This window comes from Polypterus senegalus, chromosome 9 (assembly GCF_016835505.1).
Source record: "Polypterus senegalus isolate Bchr_013 chromosome 9, ASM1683550v1, whole genome shotgun sequence".
In the NCBI taxonomy this organism is placed as follows: Eukaryota; Metazoa; Chordata; class Cladistia; order Polypteriformes; family Polypteridae; genus Polypterus; species Polypterus senegalus.
Window position 1 is genome coordinate 67,833,669 of NC_053162.1, and position 20,341 is coordinate 67,854,009.

Genomic DNA, 20,341 nt, shown 5'->3' on the forward strand with positions numbered 1-20,341 from the left:
AATAACAATAATACAGTATATAAAATGATCTCACGGGCGGATATAATTACGCCGGGCGGATGTGGCCCGGCCCTTGAGTTTGACACATATGGACTAAATAGAACTTGAAAAGATATATTTTTTAAATGTGATCGCAATTCAGATAGAGTTGACGCAGCACTACAGCCTGCATGCCTCAATAAGTCATCCTCCCTCGCTCTTACTTTTTTACCGTTCATCTAATGAATACACTGAGTATGGCTTTACCAAAGTTTACCGAAGTTTCCCAGCTGTGCTGGTGCCATCTCGTGCTATGTCCATGGCTGTATTTAATGTTACCTTAGTCCTGGCACTTAAAACTTTCTCTCGCAGTTTCGCTGAGTTTGTACCAAACACCACCCTGACCATCTCATCTTCCTCTGCATAAGCACAGTCCTTAACCCGTGAATATTTGGTGGGAGTTTGCTACTGGATTGCGACGGACGGCCTTATATGGGCAGGCAATAAATTACAAACGCCAGCGGCAGCCTGTCTATGAACTTAATTTAAAGTGTAGGTTTATATCGTGCTTTGTTTCCGAAGTAGCAGAACCCATGAATATGGTTGTATATGTCACTCGCTCGCTTCTTATTGTTTCGCTGCCTTCTCAATTATATAATGCATGTTTTCTTCAGCGCTTTTTGGAGGTCTTCCTGGTTTTCTATGTACTGCGTGATTACGTGGGAGGCGTGATGATGTCACACGAAACTCCGCCCCCACGGCGTTCAAGCTCATCTCCATTACAGTAAATGGAGAAAACAGCTTCCAGTTATGACCATTACGCGTAGAATTTCAAAATGAAACCTGCCCAACTTTTGTAAGGAAGCTGTAAGGAATGAACCTGCCAAATTTCAGCCTTCCACCCACACGGGAAGTTGGAGAATTAGTGAGAGTGAGTGAGTGAGTGAGTGAGGGCTTTGCCTTTTATTAGTATAGACTAGCAAAATACCCGCGCTTTGCAGCGGAGAAGTAGTGTGTTAAAGAAGCAATGAAAAGAAAAGGAAACATTTTGAAAATAACGTAACCTGATTGTCAATGTAATTGTTTTGTCACTGTTGTGAGTGATGAGTGTTGTTGTCATATATATATATATATATATATATATTTACACACACACACATAAACATATATATATACATATCTATACATATACACATATATACATACATATATATATCTACATATATACACACACACATATATAAACATATATATACACATATACATACATATCTACATATATACACACACAGCTATTTCGTATCAGTGCAATACGCTGTTTGTTAAAACAGTTGACTCCGCTCTTACGTGCAATAACAAATCAAATCATTCAGTTGTCTTTGCTCATATGTCATTTTAGAGCTGGACGCCTGGCATCTTTTTTTGGCCACAAGTTCGTTTCTGTTTGGTGTGAGGTTCTGTGTTGTGGAGATTCTCAGGATGGATTGCAGGTGGTCATCAGTGAGGCGACTCCTGTGTGCTGTTTTTTTAGTCTTTATCACTGAGAAGAGCTTATCACACAGATATGTGGTACCAAACATGCACAAGGTTCGAGCCGCATGTAGACGGACTTTTTTTGTTCTTCAAAGTCACCAAAGCGCCGTGCAAACTCAGTGCGCAATAACTCTAGCTTCACAATAACTTGCAGCATCATAAGGTAGACTTGATTAACGCGGTAAGTGTTCGGCAAGGCAGCTGAAGCGCTGCATTATGGGATCTGTAGTTTATTGTGTTACCAGCGCTTCATATACCCGGCCATTAATAACAATAATACAGTATATAAAATGATCTCGGGCGGATATAATTACGCGGGTTGGATGTGGCCATGCCCTTGAGTTTGACACATATGGACTAAATAGAACTTGAAAAGATATATTTTTCAAATGTGATCGCAATTCAGATAGAGTTGACGCAAGCACTACAGCCTGCATGCCTCAATGAGTCATCCTCCCCTCGCTCTTACTTTTTTACCCTTCATCCAATGAATACACGGAGTATGGCTTTACCAAAACAATCATTGATGGCGAATAAAGTATCCATTATTCGAGTATGTAGATCGGTATATATATATACATATATATATACCCGCGTATCGCAGCGGAGAAGTAGTGTGTTAAAAAAGGTAGAAAAAGAAAAGGGAACATTTTAAAATAACGTAACATGACTGTCAATATACAGTATTTGTTTTGTGAGTGTTACTGAGTGTTGCGGTCATCAAGGATTTGATTATCATTATTTCTTTCAATCAGGTTCTTATTTGTAGGATGTGTTGTGTTCAAGTTACATTCCGTGTTTGTCAATCGTTGTAAAGATGACAGGTTTCATTCATCGATTCGTTTCTTACTGCATCAATAAACAGCTCGTCTTCTTCTTTATCTGAGACCTGACACACTGCATGCAAGGGTTTTTTTTACACTGTCTTCCTTTAGCGGGACATTGACTTTTTCCACCATGTGCTTTGTTTCCGCAGTAGCTGGATTTATGAATATGCTTATCAGACGCTTCATATTTTTGCTGTCTTTTCAATTGTGTAATTCGGTTTTGTTCAGCTCTTTGGAACTGTTGCTTTTTATCTGTGCACTGCGTCAGTTCACGTGAGCCACTCGGTGTACATGCATCGAAGGTTCCCAGCTGTGCTGGTATGGAGGAATATTTCGGACAAAATGAAATAAATAAATAAATGCGTAAATTAATAAAAGTACTGTGAAATGTGAGCATAAATAAATAAACGTGTCATGAAATGAGAGCCTTAATAAATAAATATGTCATGAAATGAGAGCATAAATAAATAAATGTGTCACGAAATATGTTTTTCGTTGCTTATTTATTTATTTCATTTTGTCCGTAACATTCCTGCAAACCGTCATGAAATACGGCTTGAAATAAAACTGTCACTTTCACTCGTCAAAGTTGAGAGGGTGGGCTCTAACACGCCCTCTAGTTACTGATTGGTGAATCGATAGCACAAGAATTAATTAGAAAAATGCTTACTACTGCCGATTAAATGGATTCTGCCGAAGATATTACGTGTTTCAGAGAGAGAATTGAAGATTTATCGGAAGAAATTACAATGTTGGCGGCCCTTTTAGACTCTGATATAGATGAAACTGTTTTTGAAATTATCGAAGAACAGGTGGAACGGACTCTACTACACTCCAGTTCAGGTGACACAGTTCCCTGCTCTGGACGTCCAACCTTTAAAAGTACAACATTTGCAAATTGCAGATCTATATGGTGTATCGGAGAAGACGATCATAAGGCGAATGAGCCAGTTTGATATCTGATGGCTAACGGCTGTATTAGTTTAAGTACTTTGACATGGAATGCCCAAAGCAGCTCCAACTAATATTTTGAACTGAACAACTTTACCACTGATCAGAGCTGTACAGTTGTTTGAAAAAGTAGCTGCGAATATGCAACTGACTTTACAGTATACTCGTAAAACAAGGGTCAAATACTCAGTTCTAAAAGGGCCGCCAACATTGTAATTTCTTCCGATAAATCTTCAATTCTCTCTCTGAAATACATATTATCTTCGGTAGAATCCATTTCATCGGCAGTAGTAAGCATTTTTCTAATTAATTCTTGTGCTATAGATTCACCAATCAGTAACTAGAGGGCATGTTAGAGCCCACCCTCTCAACTTTGACGAGTGAAAGTGACAGTTTTATTTCAAGCCGTATTTCATGACGGTTTGCAGGAATGTTACGGATCAAAATTAAATAAATAAATAAGCAACGAAAAACATATTTCGTGACACATTTATTTATTTATGCTCTCATTTCACAGTACTTTTATTTATTTACGCATTTACTTATTTATTTCATTTTGTCCGAAATATTCCTCCATATGCTGGTGCCATCTCGTGCTATGTCCGTGGCTGTATTTAATGTTACCTTAGTCCTGGCACTTAAAACTTTCTCTCGCAGTTTCGCTGAGTTTGTGTCAAACACCACCCTGACCATCTCATCTTCCTCTCCATAAGCACAGTCCTTCACCCGTGAATATTTACCCGTGGCAGTTTGCTATTGGATTGCCACTGACGGACGGCCTTATATGGGCAGGCACTAAATTACAAACGCCAGCGGCAGCCTGTCAATGAACTTCATTTAAAGTGTAGGTTTACATCGTGCTTTGTTTCCGAAGTAGCAGAACTCATGAATATGGTTGTATATGTCACTCGCTCGCTTCTTATTGTTTCACTGCCTTCTCAATTATATAATGCATGTTTTCTTAAGCGCTTTTTTGAGGTCTTCCTGGTTTTCTATGTACTGCGTGATTACGTGGGAGGCGTGATGATGTCACACGAAACTCCCCCCGGCGTTGAAGCTCATCTCCATTACAGTAAATGGAGAAAAACTGCTTCCAGTTATGACCATTACGCGTAGAATTTCGATATAAAACCTGCCCAACTTTTGTAAGGAAGCTGTAAGGAATCAACCTGCCAAATTTCAGCCTTCCACCCACACAGGAAGTTGGAGAATTAATGATGAGTCAGTGAGTGAGTGAGTGAGGGCTTTGCCTTTTATTAGTATAGATATATATATATACATACACACACACATATACATAAACTTTACTTATCGCTAAGTTTGTGACTATTTGTTGTATTTTGTTTGTGGTTATAGTTCCGTCTGGCTCTTTTGTTGTTACAGGCAACATAGTGCAGTGGTTAGCAAAGCTTCCATGCAGCTCAGGTGAAATTTGTGGATTAAATTATCGATGTAGCATAGTTAACAGATGTCTTCCTAGCCCTCAGGGACAATTAACACATCACTAAACTATTATAAACCACTCAAAACTAGTTCAGTTTCTTCCTTCCCATGGAGTTCAATGCATTTCACAGAGTTCAGCAAACCTAAACATATATATATAATGCACTAAGGCAAGACACCCATGGAAAGCACGCCGGAAAGGGAGAGGATTCACTAAGCCGCCGACAAGTAAGACACCTATGGCGCACGCAGGAAGGAGCCACGCCCACCAACTCCAAGACCATTGGATACGACAACTCACAGAGCCACGCCCACTAACTTGGACGCGACGACACAGAAAAAACGCAGTCATTTATATTCGTCTGTCGTAGAGTGCACTTCCGAGCCACGTTGACTGTTCATAGAGGCATGTTTCTCGCGGAGGTGAATCGCCATATGCAGCGTGTAAAACAGTTTGTGAGGGGTATCCCATGGGATCCTTAAAACGATCCTTTACAACTGAGGTTAAAACACAATGAAGTAAGCGGTCTTTAAAAAAACGAGTTTTCGGTTACGACGCACGGCCGCGTGCACCATAGAAAACTGTTTTACATGCTACATACAGCAATTCACATCCACAACAAACATGCGTCTTCTTAGATGCTCCTGCAGGAACACGAAAGACGTTTCCCTACCCACCAATACTCCTTTTCCACCGGCCCGCGTCTACCCTCGCTCTCTAGGCATTCACACTTCCTGCCCATGCGAAAGTCCCTTTCGTCTGTGCTAGGAGTCCACATGCACGTCTGAGCCACGTTGACTTTTCATTATTTTTTTCGGTTTCGACAACCGACCGCGTCCACCATGAAAAACCATGCGAAAGGAACAATGAAGCCTCACCTCGGTACAACCGTGGTCGGGTGTCTTGGTGGATTATATATAGAAAAGCAGCCACATCCGCACAGAGCAATGAAAAGTCTACGTGAGTCACAAGTGCCAAGTTGGAGGTGGGCACATGAGCAGGCAGTGCATACTGAACGAGAAATTCAGTCACAGACGATTGTGTGTTGGTTCGTTCCATGCATTGTTACAATGTTGCTTTTCTTGCTGATTTATTACATTACCGGTATGCCGCGGGTTGGCTAGTTTCCATAATTTCATCAAACACAGCAAAGCAAATTCCGCAGGCTTCGCTCACCACTACTGGAGAATTGAAGTATTTAATCATCTAGCCAAATTCAACACTTCACAGTGACTTGGCAAACAAGACAGACTGTTTGGGATCTCTACATTGGTCAAATATGAACCTTAAGTTTACCAAGTATTATTCAGTGCGTGCACAGTATGTGTGTGTCAGTAAATGTGCCCTATGATGGAATTGTGTACTTTCTGGAGTTTCCCACCTTGCAAATAATGCTGCTAAGAGAGGCTCCAGTCACTGTGACTCTGTATTGGGTTAAACAAGTTTAAAAATGGAATGCTGCATATTTCAGTTTTTTGTTTTTTTTTTTTTAACTTGTAAAGATTTAAAGAGTGATTACTGTGCTCATAAAATTGCATAAACATTAGAACCCCAGCGGAAAACGAAAAACAAAGTTATTACCCAATGATCGGTTAATAGGCAGTAAACATATACCATTGTTCTATCAAATCTGCAGGTCACTGCATTTATTGGTAAATACTTAAAACAAATTAACCAAAACCAATAAGAATAACAATCAAAATAAAAATAAGGCAAAATTATATAGGATACTTTTTTAAACAAATTAACCATTAATAATAAGAATATCAAAATAAAGCTAAGGCAAAATTATATAGGATACTTTTCTTGTGGTTGTCGTAGGATAGGCAAGGAAGCACCGCTGTTAGAATTCCAGAGGAGTAGGGCAACATTACACGACCAGCCAGCTGAATAAACTCCCGCATCCAAGACATGGCTGTGAGCTGAATCAGGTCATTAGCTTTGACAGAGAGAAAAAAAGGTAAAACTTAAAAACAGACTGTAATTGGATCATTAATGAAGAATCTTTTGACATGACAAACCATTTTGCTTCAACTTCAAATAGTTTTTAATGCCAAATCTCAAGACTATTCTTTCTTCTTTCTCCAGCTACTTCAATTTTCTTGCCACTAACTCAAAGCAAAGTATACATTGATATCTGAACCTAGATTAGCCCAGAATAACTGAGTAAGCAGAACCAGTAATGGACTGCTATAAAGTATTAAGCTGGTACCTGCCATGCACTTAATGTGATCAGCATGAGCTTTAGAACTCTTTAAGAAAATGGACAATTGAAGAATATCACTTATTACAACAAGGGAGAATTTTAACTATGCCCATTGGGCTGTGGTTTTAGAATTCAGGAGTATATTATTAAACTGTAGTAAATTCTTGAAAAGGAATCCTAAGGTCTACAAAAAACACAAATTTGTAATTTACTTAAATAAAAGTGACATTTAAATAGATATAAAAAAAGTTATAAAAATACCAGTATACAACTGTATTTCCCATACAAATGACAGATTATTTTATGTAGGTACAAATTAATCTTTTTTCTTTTATATGCAAATCTTATATTAAAAACACCAAGCTTATAACAGCAATAAAATAATAATCTGATACAATAAGCAGCCTACAATACATTTTTAATTTCAGAGAAATATAGAAAGGATTGCTAATAATTGCAAGAAAAAAGGATTACTATAGAAATACACATTCCAAACTATCTGTGTAAATAATAAAGTCACCTAAATAGCTGGCTGTTTGACAATATTTTGCTCAAAGAAGAACTGACATCTGAGCAACATTCATGAAAAATTCATATCATCACTAATTATCATTTTTTTTGGACAATTAATTCTACTGAAGTGGTTTCCATCCTAGTAACAAGGAACCAAGAAAAGCTGTAACATAATGAAAGTACTAGGTATTACTTAATTTGGAATCATCAGATCCTTGGCAGTGGATCACCAAGATGTTAGCCATTTCTGCAAACTTGACATTGGGTGATGACTTCTTTATTTCTTTGAGAAACTCTCCCAAAACTACTTCACACCTACAAGGAGAAAAGAGAAACCAAAAAGAAAAAAAGACAAGGTATGGTTTCAGGAAACCAAATGACAATATTTTAAAAATGTAAATACAAACTGCCAAGAACACTGTGACAGTCTTAAAATATGTTGCACTGGGCAATATTGTTGATTTAGCTGCCAATGTCAGAACAGAAAGAAATGGCAAAATGTTAATACTTTAAAATGTGTGTGCACCAATGTACATTTTTCAAGGTTAGCTACAATGTAGAATTTTCCCAAAACCTTGGTTGATACATCCTATTCCAGTGTAAAAGGCAGTAAATGGATAACCTTTAAATTGAATAAGCCAGACCAATAAACATTTCAAATAAAGATCAAGGGAGTCATAAAATTATTATAATGCTACCAACGTGATGTTAACAAAATATGTTAATAAATATATTAAAAATATATCAGGGGAGCTGCCTAAATGCTGAATTAAAATACTAGAGCAGGTACAGAAAATTACTTTTTAATGAACAGGATGATTTCAGCTTTATTACAATTACATTACTTTACTGAATTTGTCACACATAATATTTACAGCTAAATTTGAAAAATCGTGTCTCAGTGCTTTATTTTTGTAACCAGTTAAAAATAAGTGGGAGGCTGAATCTATATGTTTATGAAAAAGAGTAACTGCAAGAGAAAAAGGAAAACCCTTCACCCAAATATACAGTAAAATTAACAGAAATGAAAACAACTCTCTACTAACTTCTATTGTCTGTATTCTAAAAAGCATTGTCCCATGCCAACATGTAGCCTTTACATTGCTGCCAGTCAGGTTCATAAAAAGTAAATACTTCTAGAGTTAAATTTATATGTCACATGGAGGCAAAAATTGGCTGAGTAAAACTGACCACAACATTACCATGTGGGAAGAGTTAATAAATGTTTGTAATTTGTGTGCTGTTGTTAACTGTTGACAAGGTTAAACATTAAATGTGGTAGTAAGCAGAGAAGCTCAAAAAAAAAAAAAAAAAAAAAAGTAATGATTTAGTACAATCAGTGGCTCAATTACTTAAACTACTGTATCAAATACTCATAAGTATTTGAATTTACAGCACAGAGAGACTGGTAGTAAGAGTAGCCGTTTTTCGTTTGGTAGCTAATCTGAAAACTACAAAAAAAAATTGAAAAACAATTTGCAGCCATGTTCATAATCACAAATGTCATCAAGGAACATATATGTGCCCATGAATTTTTTCATATGTCATTAAAGATATTGTCTTCAATTCTTCTATTCTGACAGTCCCAATGGGCCAAGGTATAAATAAAGCCTGATTGCAAAGTGCACATTTCTCTGTATTACCAATGATCACATTGCTTCATACATGTTTTGCAGCCTTAATCCCTAAGTGACATAATAAATAAGCACTGAAGCAACGAAAGCAAGAACATTAGGAAGTCATTCACGAAAACAGCTTTATTCAATGAAACTGGTAACATCTGTATGCATACTGTGCAAAAGTTTTAGGCAGGTGTGAAAAAATGCTGTAAACAAAGAATGCTATCAGAAATATAAATGATTGTTTATTTTTATCAATTTACAAAATGCAAAGTGAGCGAACAAAAGAAAAATCTAAATCAAATCAATATTTGGTGTTACTAACTTTTGCCTTCAAACCAGCACCAACTCATATAGGTACACTTGCACAAAGTCAGGGATTTTGTAGGATTATAGTCAGGTGTATGATCAACCAATTATAACAAACAGGTGCTAATGATCATCAATGTCGCACATAGGTTGAAACACAGTCATTAACTGAAACAGAAACAGTTGTGTAGGAGGCTTAAAACTAGGAGTGGAACAGCCAAACTCTGCTACCAAGTGAGGTTGTGGAAGACAGTTTCATGTCATGGGAAGATTGAGCACAGCAACAAGACATAAGGTAGTTATACTACATCAGCAAAGTCTCTCCCAGACAAAGATTTCAAAGCAGACTGGGGTTGTACAAGCTCTTTTGAAGAAGCACAAAGAAACGGGCAACATTGAGGATCGTAGATGCAGTGGTCGGCCAAGGAAACTTAGTGCAGCAGATGAAAGACACATCCAGCTTATTACTCTTCAAAATCAGAAGATGTCCAGTAGTGCCGTCAGCTCAGAACTGGCAGAAACCAGTGGGACCCAGGTACCCCCATCTACTGTCCAGAGAAGTCTGGCCAGAAGTGGTCTTCATGGAAGAGTTGCAGCCAAAAAACCATACCTCCGATGTGGAAACAAGGCCAAGCGACTCAAGTATGCATGAAAACATAGAAATTGGGGTGCAGAAAAATGGCAGCAGGCGCTCTGGACTGAGGAGTAAAAATTTGAAATATCTGGCTGTAGCAGAAGGCAGTTTGTTCGTCGAAGGGCAGGAGAGCGGTACTATGAGTGTCTGCAGGCAACAGTGAAGCAAGGTGGAGGTTCGTTGAACGTTTGGGGCTGCATTTCTGCAAATGGAGTTGGAGATTTGTTCAGGATTAATGGTGTTCTCAATGCTGAGAAATACAGGCAGATACTTATCCATCATGCAATACCATCAGGGAGGCGTATGATTGGCCCCAAATTTATTCTGCAGCAGGACAACAACCCTAAACATGCAGCCAAAGTCATTAAGAACTATCTTCAGCATAAAGAAGAACAAGAAGTCCTGGAAGTGATGGCATGGCCCTCACAGAGCCCTGATCTCAACATCATCGAGTGTGTCTGGGATTACATTAAGAGACAGAAGAATACGAGGAAGCCTACATCCACAGAAGATCTGTGGTTAGTTCTCCAAGATGTTTGGAACAACCTACCAGCCGAGTTCCTTCAAAAACTGTGTGCAAGTGTACCTAGAAGAATTGATGCTGCTTTGAAGGCAAAGGGTGGTCACACCAAATATTGATTTGATTTAGATTTCTCTTTTGTTCATTCACTGCATTATGTTGATTGATGAAAATAAATGATTAACACTTCCATTTTTGAAAGAATTCTTTGTTTACAGCATTTTTTCAGACCTGCCTAAAACTTTTGCACAGTACTGTATGTTAAGTGTCTTGATCAGCCTGTGCAATCAACACTGCAAACTGGGCAAGTATCCCTGATGCTATACAGTGGGGCAAAAAAGTATTTAGTCAGCCACCAATTATGCAAGTTCTCCCACTTAAAAAGATGAGAGGCCTGTAATTTTCATCATAGACCTCAACTATGAGAGACAAAATGAGAAAAAAAAAATCCAGAAAATCACATTGTCTGATTTTTGAAGAATTTATTTGCAAATTATGGTGGAAAAAAAAGTATTTGGTCAGTAACAAAAGTTCATCTCAATACTTTGTTATATACCCTTTGTTGTCAATGACAGAGGTCAAACGTTTTCAGTAAGTCTTCACAAGGTTTCCACACACTGTTGCTGGTATTTTGGCCCATTCCTCCATGGAGATCTCCTCTAGAGCAGTGATGTTTTGGGGCTGTTGCTGGGCAACACGGACTTTCAACTCCCTCCAAAGATTTTCTATGGGGTTGAGATCTGGAGACTGGCTAGGCCACTCCAGGACCTTGAAATGCTTCTTACGAAGCCACTCCTTCATTACCCGGGCGGTGTGTTTGGGATCATTGTCATGCTGAAAGACCCAGCCACGATTCATTTTCAATGCCCTTGCTGATGGAAGGAGATTTTCACTTTCCTTTACACGGATCAGTCGTCCTGGTCCCTTTGCAGAAAAACAGCCCCAAAGCATGATGTTTCCACCCCCATGCTTTACAGTAGGTATGGTGTTCTTTGGATGCAACTCAGCATTCTTTCTCCTCCAAACACGACGAGTAGAGTTTTTACCAAAAAGTTCTATATTGGTTTCATCTGACCATATGACATTCTCCCAATCCTCTTCTGGATCATCCAAATGCTCTCTAGCAGACTTTACACGGGCCTGCACATGTACTGGCTTAATCGGGGGGACACGTCTGGCACTGCAGGATTTGAGTCCCTGGCGGCGTAGTGTGTTACTGATGGTAACCTTTGTTACTTTGGTCCGAGCTCTCTGCAGGTCATTCACTAGGTCCCCCCGTGTGGTTCAGGGATTTTTGCTCACCGTTCTTGTGATCATTTTGACCCCACTGGGTGAGATCTTGCGTGGAGCCCCAGATCGAGGGAGATTATCAGTGGTCTTGTATGTCTTCCATTTTCTAATAATTGCTCCCACAGTTGATTTCTTCACACCAAGCTGCTTAACTATTGCAGATTCAGTCTTCCTAGCCTGGTGCAGGTCTACAATTTTGTTTCTGGTGTCCTTTGACAGCTCTTTGGTCTTGGCCATAGTGGAGTTTGGAGTGTGACTGTTTGAGGTTGTGGACAGGTGTCTTTTATACTAATAACTAGTTCTAACAGGTGCCATTAATACACGTAACGAGTGGAGGACAGAGGAGCCTCTTACAGAAGAAGTTACAGGTCTGTGAGAGCCAGAAATCTTGTTTGTTTGTAAGTGACCAAATACTTATTTTCCACCATAATTTGCAAATAAATTATTTACAAATCAGACAATGTGATTTTCTGAATTTTTTTTTCTCATTTTGTCTCTCATAGTTGAGGTATACCTATGATGAAAATTACAGGCCTCTCTCGTCTTTTTAAATGGGAGAACTTGCACAATTGGTGGCTGACTAAATACTTTTTTGCCCCACTGTATACAGACAAGTAACTGCATATGTCTGCATGACTTGCATTTGCCAAACAAATTAAGGGAGTTTTGTGAAGGCATGTAGGAGCAAAAATATTGAGGTTTATGAGTGTTTTGTCCCAGCACTAAGCAGGAGCATAAGCATGCTGTGATACTGTATGATTTTGCAGGGTTGTGAAATATTTTTTTATTGTTACTTTCTTGCATCTGTCTTAATAAAACAAAAAAATGCAGACAAACGCATTGCACAATTGTCAAAGAACTGAGCTTTATATTGTCTGACTGAGGTTGATGATGTACTTTGTGTATTCATGTGTCTTTTACAAGGACAAGAAATTTGAGACATCTCATTTCTTTTCCTGAATATATTCATCTTATCTTCAGATTTATTCACAAAAAAAACTGACATGAATATGATTTAGTACAGTATGCTTTATACAAGTAGATTAGTAATCAGGCATGACACAACATTTCATTGTATCAAATTCCACAATATATAATAATGACAATTCAAAATGTGGCCTTCTATTGTGCGTTGTGTGACATTACCATAAGACACAAATGAAACACAAAGACGAAAGAATCCTTTATGAAAAGCAGTGGATTTAAAAATCTGACTGAAAGTCTAACAACATGCACATTCACAGAACTAATATTCATCATGTATATAATAATGTGAAGGTGAATATTAGTGCTGCATAAAACAGAGATCTCTGATTACATGTTTCGCAGACACGCTTCATTTAGTGAGTTGCATTTTCTGACGAGTACAGCCAATTGCAACATTGTTTCATTTTATCCACAGACTTTTTTTTTTAAATCGATTGCAACCACCAAACCAGAAATTTGCTGTAATAGAACAGGTTTCATGATATACTTAAATACTACTAAGTGCTAAAATCTACTGCAACTTTCATGAGCCACAGATGAATGAGTGTTGGAGACATTGATACATTTTTCACTTACACTGAATTCAGAAATAGGGGTAGAATTCAGCAAGGAGGAATTTTATGGAAGTGAACCTTGCAAAAGTAGTCCTCTAGCATAGCAGAGGAAGACAGCAGTCAATTGTCTAATTTTCGCTGTACCCAGTGATTGAGTGTGTTCAGCTGCAGGAGGATATTGGGAAAAAGTTTCAGCTTCATGCAAATTTCCAAAATTTTTAATTATTCTTAAAAGAAAATATGAGTTATTCAAAGATTTTGGAAACCTTACTTGCATTTACTACTCAACATGCAACAAGTCTAATGTTATTGTAGTGCATATACTTTACATTAAGACTATTGTATTTTAATAAAAAAATAAAACAAAAACTTTTGTAATTTTGCATTGATTTCAGTTTGTGTTTTTCTCATAACAAGAAACACTAAACATTCAGTGCATTTCTTTTATGAAAATTTTGCATTGTGGGAACATTGCATCTTTGCAATATGAATTGTATCATAAGCAAAATGTACTCTCTCATGCAAATTAGTAATGTATTAAATGTAATAAAATTATCATAATCAATACAATAAAAATGCAGATCTACAAAAGATTGAAGATTGTATACCTGAATCAATTTGGGGTTTACGCATTTTTTTGTTATTTGAAACAAGCAAATGCATTGACCCAATATTTTCAAAACATCAGTCATTCAAAATGAAATTCTGCAGATGTCCAATCCAGTCTTTAAGCCACTATAAATTGATGATGATGAGGGCGGGAGGGGATGAAGGTGGTGGATTAAGTATAATAATTCTGTTATACAGTTTCTCTTTCTCTCAATTTTATCCCTCCTATCCATTAATGACGAGGTACCTCTATATCTATTCCAAGTTCAATAAAAAGTTGGTTACACAAAAAAAGTAAAAATTTGTTTTTATCTTTAAAGTCAGCAAATCAACATTGTTTTGAATTTATTGTATTACCCACCTATAAAAGGCTATTTGACTTTAGATCCTGTCAGTACAGCACTTACCACAACAACAAAAAAAATAATACTTGCTAGGTAACTTACATTTTACGTATCTCTTTGCTACTATCACCCAAAATTTGGAATAGCCCATCCAAGATTTCAGGCAAATATTCCAAAAGATTGATATCTGGAACAGACTCAAGAACCAGGATCTAGAGTACAGAAGCAGAGTAGAGGAATTTCTAATTAAAAGTTTAAATAAATATAACTAGAATCAATTATAACAATCAATTGTATAAAGATTAGCTCCCTAATTTTTGGAGAAACTATTAAGAAATAAATCAACCTAACTACAGAATGAAATTATTTAGTATTACACTTATTTTATTCAGTTTTAGAGGTGGCTCTATATATATATACTTATACATACATACATATATACATATATATATATATATATATACAGATACATACATATATAAACATATACATATATATACATATATAAACATATACATATATATACAAACCGGATTCCAAAAAAGTTGGGACACTAAACAAATTGTGAATAAAAACTGAATGCAATGATGTGGAGATGGCAAATGTCAATATTTTATTTGTAATAGAAAGTAGATGACAGATCAAACGTTTAATCCGAGTAAATGTATCATTTTAAAGGAAAAATATGTTGATTCAAAATTTCACGGTGTCAACAAATCCCAAAAAAGTTGGGACAAGTAGCAATAAGAGGCTGGAAAAAGTAAATTTGAGCATAACGAAGAGCTGGAAGACCAATAAACACTAATTAGGTCAATTGGCAACATGATTGGGTATAAAAAGAGCTTCTCAGAGTGGCAGTGTCTCTCAGAAGCCAAGATGGGTAGAGGATCACCAATTCCCACAATGTTGCGCAGAAAGATAGTGGAGCAATATCAGAAAGGTGTTACCCAGCAAAAATTGCAAAGACTTTGCATCTATCATCATCAACTGTGCATAACATCATCCGAAGATTCAGAGAATCTGGAACAATCTCTGTGCGTAAGGGTCAAGGCCGTAAAACCATACTGGATGCCCGTGATCTCCGGGCCCTTAAGCGACACTGCACCACAAACAGGAATGCTACTGTAAAGGAAATCACAGAATGGGCTCAGGAATACTTCCAGAAACCATTGTCAGTGAACACAATCCACCGTGCCATCCGCCGTTGCCAGCTGAAACTCTACAGTGCAAAGAAGAAGCCATTTCTAAGCAAGATCCACAAGCTCAGGCGTTGTCACTGGGCCAGGGATCATTTAAAATGGAGTGTGGCAAAATGGAAGACTGTTCTGTGGTCAGGCGAGTCACGATTAAGTTCTTTTTGGAAATCTGGGGCGCCATGTCATCCGGACCAAAGAGAACAAGGACAACCCAAGTTGTCATCAACGCTCAGTTCAGAAGCCTGCATCTCTGATGGTATGGGGTTGCATGAGTGCGTGTGGCATGGGCAGCTTGCATGTCTGGAAAGGCACCATCAATGCAGAAAAATATATTCAGGTTCTAGAACAACATATGCTCCCATCCAGACGTCATCTCTTTCAGGGAAGACCCTGCATTTTTCAACAAGATAATGCCAGACCACATTCTGCATCAATCACAACATCATGGCTGCGCAGGAGAAGGATCCGGGTACTGAAATTGCCAGTCTGCAGTCCAGATCTTTCACCTATAGAGAACATTTGGCGCATCATAAAGAGGAAGGTGCGACAAAGAAGGCCCAAGACGATTGAACAGTTAGAGGCCTGTATTAGACAAGAATGGGAGAGCATTCCTATTTCTAAACTTGAGAAACTGGTCTCCTCGGTCCCCAGACGTCTGTTGAGTGTTGTAAGAAGGGGAGATGCCACACAGTGGTGAAAATGGCCTTGTCCCAACTTTTTTGGGATTTGTTGACACCATGAAATTCTGAATCAACATATTTTTCCCTTAAAATGATACATTTTCTCAGTTTAAACTTTTGTTCCGTGATTTATGTTCTATTCTGAATAAAATATTAGAAGTTGGCAACTCCACATCATTGTATTCAGTTTTTATTCACAATTTGTATAGTGTCCCAACTTTTTTGGAATCCGGTTTGTACATACATATGCACACACACATATAAACAAACATACATATACATACAAATAAACACAAATATACATATATATATATACATATACATTGTGGCAGTAGGGGCAGTAGTGCACCCTCGAACCCTCAGGTACAACTCCGGAGACCAGGTTACAGTCCAAGACTCTTTTTATTTTCTCTCAGTGCACCAAGCACCTTCCACACTACTCATTCACTACAACTACACACAATAACCTCTCCTCCTCGCCCAGACACTTTGCTCCTCTCCCACCCAGCACAGCTCAGTGTCTGGACTGAGGCACCGTCCTTTATAGCCCCTGACCGGAGGTGTTCCTGTCCCAGCAGGCCACAGTTCCCTATTCCTTCCGGGTCAGGGCAATCAGTCTTTTACTTCACCCCGGGAGCACGCCATTCCTTCCGTCCGTGACTGTGGCGTACTCGAGTCATAGGGCACAACAGATCCCACAAGTCCTCCCACAGCGACTCCTGGTGGTCCCCAAGGTATCCAGCAGGGCTGTGTATAAACACTACAAAGTCCATAAGGCCCTGCTGGACCTCGGGGCACGATCCTGGTGTGGGAGAGCTCCTCCTGTCGGCCTGGGGTGGTGGACCGGCCTGGGAAAGCCGGCAGTCTTCCCACATATATATATATATATATATATATATATATATATATATACACATTTATATATATATATATATATATATATATATATATATATATATATATATATATACACACACACACACACCTTTTTTAAAGTACTTTGTAATTGATATATTTGTTTTTGCTTTTCAATGTTTTCTTTAAAACCCAGAATGTAATATGGCACTTAAATGCAATAAATGGGTTTAGTTTTAACAAATATTTTTATTGTATGCAATTTAAGCAATAAAAATGGTGTTTGTTCTAAAAAGAAAATCAATTACCTGTTAATTTTAAGAGAGATGTCTTATTTTCTATTTTATATATATTTATCATTATTCTTAAATAAAGAAGAAGTATTCATCTGATTATTCAATTACTCAATGGAATAATTGGTAGAATACTTGATTAGTTAAATAATTAATTGCTGAAGCCGAAGTTTTCAGGTCCTCATTGAAAATCTAATATTAGATACAGCTGATGAAAAGCTTCACACAGAATGCAAGTCCAGAAACATTAATTTGAACATCAGACAACTGTAATGTTGATCCTGAAAACTGTTACAAAGGTAAAAATTGTTACAAAGGAGAAAGCAAAACATAAATACTATGACATTTAACTTACAGTTTTTTGGTCAGCCTGACACTGCACCTGCCTCGCAGTTAGGAGACCTGGGTTCGCTTCCCGGATCCTCCCTTCGAGGAGTTTGCATGTTCTCCCCGTGTCTCCGTGGGTTTCCTCCGGGTGCTCCGGTGTCCTCCCACAGTCCAAAGACATGCAGGTTAGATGCACTGGCGATCCTAAATTGTCCCTAGTGTGTGCTTGGTGTGTGGGTGTGTGCCCTGTGGTGGGCTGGCGCCCTTACCGGGGTTTGTTTCCTGCCTTGCACCCTGTGTTGGCTGGGATTGGATCCAGTAGACCCCCGCGACCCTGTAGTTAGGATATAGCGAGTTGGATAATGGATGGAACTTGTTACACTACAGCACACAATTTATTTTCTCAGTGTATGAAATAAAAAATACTTACATTTATACTGTTCCCATGTACACTTTAAGTGTGCATTTTGGGCTAGCAGATATAAAGCTGATTGGATGGGTGGGTGGGGTATCTGTTTTCCATTGTGTCTTAAGAAAATTAAATTTGGTATAACATGGAAGCCTAGATTTTATTAAGTCTAGGCCATAAATCATGACATCACTGAATAATGTGTTTGGGAAAAATATTCTCTTCCTCTTCATAATGAAATATCTTCGTTACAAACTGCCACTTCAAAACTACATTCTCCATAATAGAACAAACAGTTCCATGGAATAATAATAGCTAGCACTTAAGAGCTCATGGCTTCAATATGGCATAATATTCATAAATAAACATATTTTTTTAAAGGTATGGACATATATTTTTGCTTTTCAACACTGGATAAAATGCATCTGAAGATGTCACAAGGAGACTGCTATTTTATTACAGTGAGGGAAGGCAGACCCACTGACTCAATATTAAAGATTTCAAAATTCAAGTTTACAAAACATTAATAGAGATTGCATTCTGGACTCAATTATGTATTTGGTGGGGCCAAAGCATATTTTTTGTGATTTTCTTATGAGAATCTAATGTACTGACGCCAGGCCCATTCCACATTCTCATTTTACAGAAAAAAAAAAATATATACAGTATATGATTTATACACACATACACGCACACATACTCTATATGCCAGCAAAATAATTCAGATTATGCTGCTTTAAATAGAATTGAGTTATTTTCAACACAACATATTCTAGTATTCTATATTCTAGATATTGCCATTATATAAAAATAAGTATATGGAATCAATCCAGTCCAGCTCACAAAGTCTTCCAATTCAATCACATAAGAATCACTTGGAAAAGAATCAACCCATACCCAGGATATGATAAACTGCCGGGCATACTGGTTATTGGAGTATATCCTCTCACGAAGCAGTGGGACAAAGGCCACAAGGTCAAACTTGTTGCTTTCTGTAACAATATCCTATAAAGAAACAAATAAGTACTTAGAAACATTTACCCTACACAGGTGAGCCACCTACTCTCTCTGTCATATGCATAAATGCATGGTTTTAATTTTTGTTTAAAACAATTCGTCCATGTAGCATAATCCAGTTAAGAAATAGTGAGTAGGAGCAGCTTGTAATGTGCAAGGCAGGAACAACCTGAAGTAGTGCAGAGAGAAACATACATAACATACAAGGAAAACATGCAGTCTTCATACAATTACAAACAGAGTATAGCCCAAGGATTCAATCTATATCTTCTTGTGTTGTGAGGTAGTAGAACAAACAACTCTGCAACAACACTGTCTTATTAAGTTACATGCCTGATTCAACAGAGAGATTTTAATTTTCAAAATGATTTTAACCCTTTTCAAAATGAATTCTCCAAGTTTATGATAAACTTCCACATTTACTCATTAGCTGTGCCTAACTGATGAGCTGCAGCATTTGAAGTCGTCACAAAGAATTCTTTTTCAATTCAACTGCTTCTTTCTTTCTCAAGATACTAGTGCTGCAAGACAAGCCTAAATAGAAAAAAGTATCTGAAAAAAAGGAAGTATGTGAATCATCTAGGTTTCTAGAAAACTTAACACTAACCTTCAGTAATCTGTCCAGAAGCTCAGAGCCACTCTTTACATTTGGATCTGGATCAGCTGCTAGCTGCAATGACAGGAAAAATGATCAGTACATGGGTAAATAATTTTATCTCAAATAACATCTTGTCATTTTCCATTTCTTTGCCTCATCTTTCTGTATTCTTCTGCCGTTAGTACTTTAGCCCAGCTTTTTTGAAACCAGTTTTTCAATTACAGTACCTATGGACGCTACATATGCCACTGCATGTGTCGTTACAGTATATTGACATAATGATATTCAAATATAACCTTAGCACACTGACATCTGAAACGTTTCAGGCAACACAGTCATGCTAATTTAGAAGGTTTTTTTCCAGTTGGGATGTCACAATACCAGAACTTTTGTATTAGATCCCAATAACAGTAACTTAACGATCTTCTTTTTCTCCGTCATCTTCTTTCGGCTGCTCCCATTACGGGTTGCCACAGCGGATCATCTTCTTCCATATCTTTCTGTCCTCTGCATCTTGTTCTGTTACACCCATCACCTGCATGTCCTCTCTAACCACATCCATAAACCTTCGCTTAGGCCTTCCTCTTTTCCTCTTCCCTGGCAGCTCTATCCTTACCATCCATCTCCCAATATACCCAGCATCTCTC

The 20,341-nt window shown here is 37.8% G+C and overlaps 1 protein-coding gene across 1 annotated transcript in view; it reads right to left on the reverse strand.

Moving 5' to 3' along the window:
* vac14 (vac14 homolog (S. cerevisiae)) overlaps positions 1–20,341 on the reverse strand; it is a 219,319-nt gene that overhangs the window by 164,660 nt on the left and 34,318 nt on the right. Inside the window, exons 4-8 of the mRNA XM_039763184.1 lie at positions 19,704–19,766; positions 18,977–19,084; positions 14,422–14,531; positions 7,647–7,768; positions 6,536–6,673 (exon numbers count right to left, since the gene is read on the reverse strand). Of these exons, the coding sequence (XP_039619118.1) occupies positions 6,536–6,673; positions 7,647–7,768; positions 14,422–14,531; positions 18,977–19,084; positions 19,704–19,766 (541 nt within the window). The remainder of the gene's footprint in view (positions 1–6,535; positions 6,674–7,646; positions 7,769–14,421; positions 14,532–18,976; positions 19,085–19,703; positions 19,767–20,341) is intronic.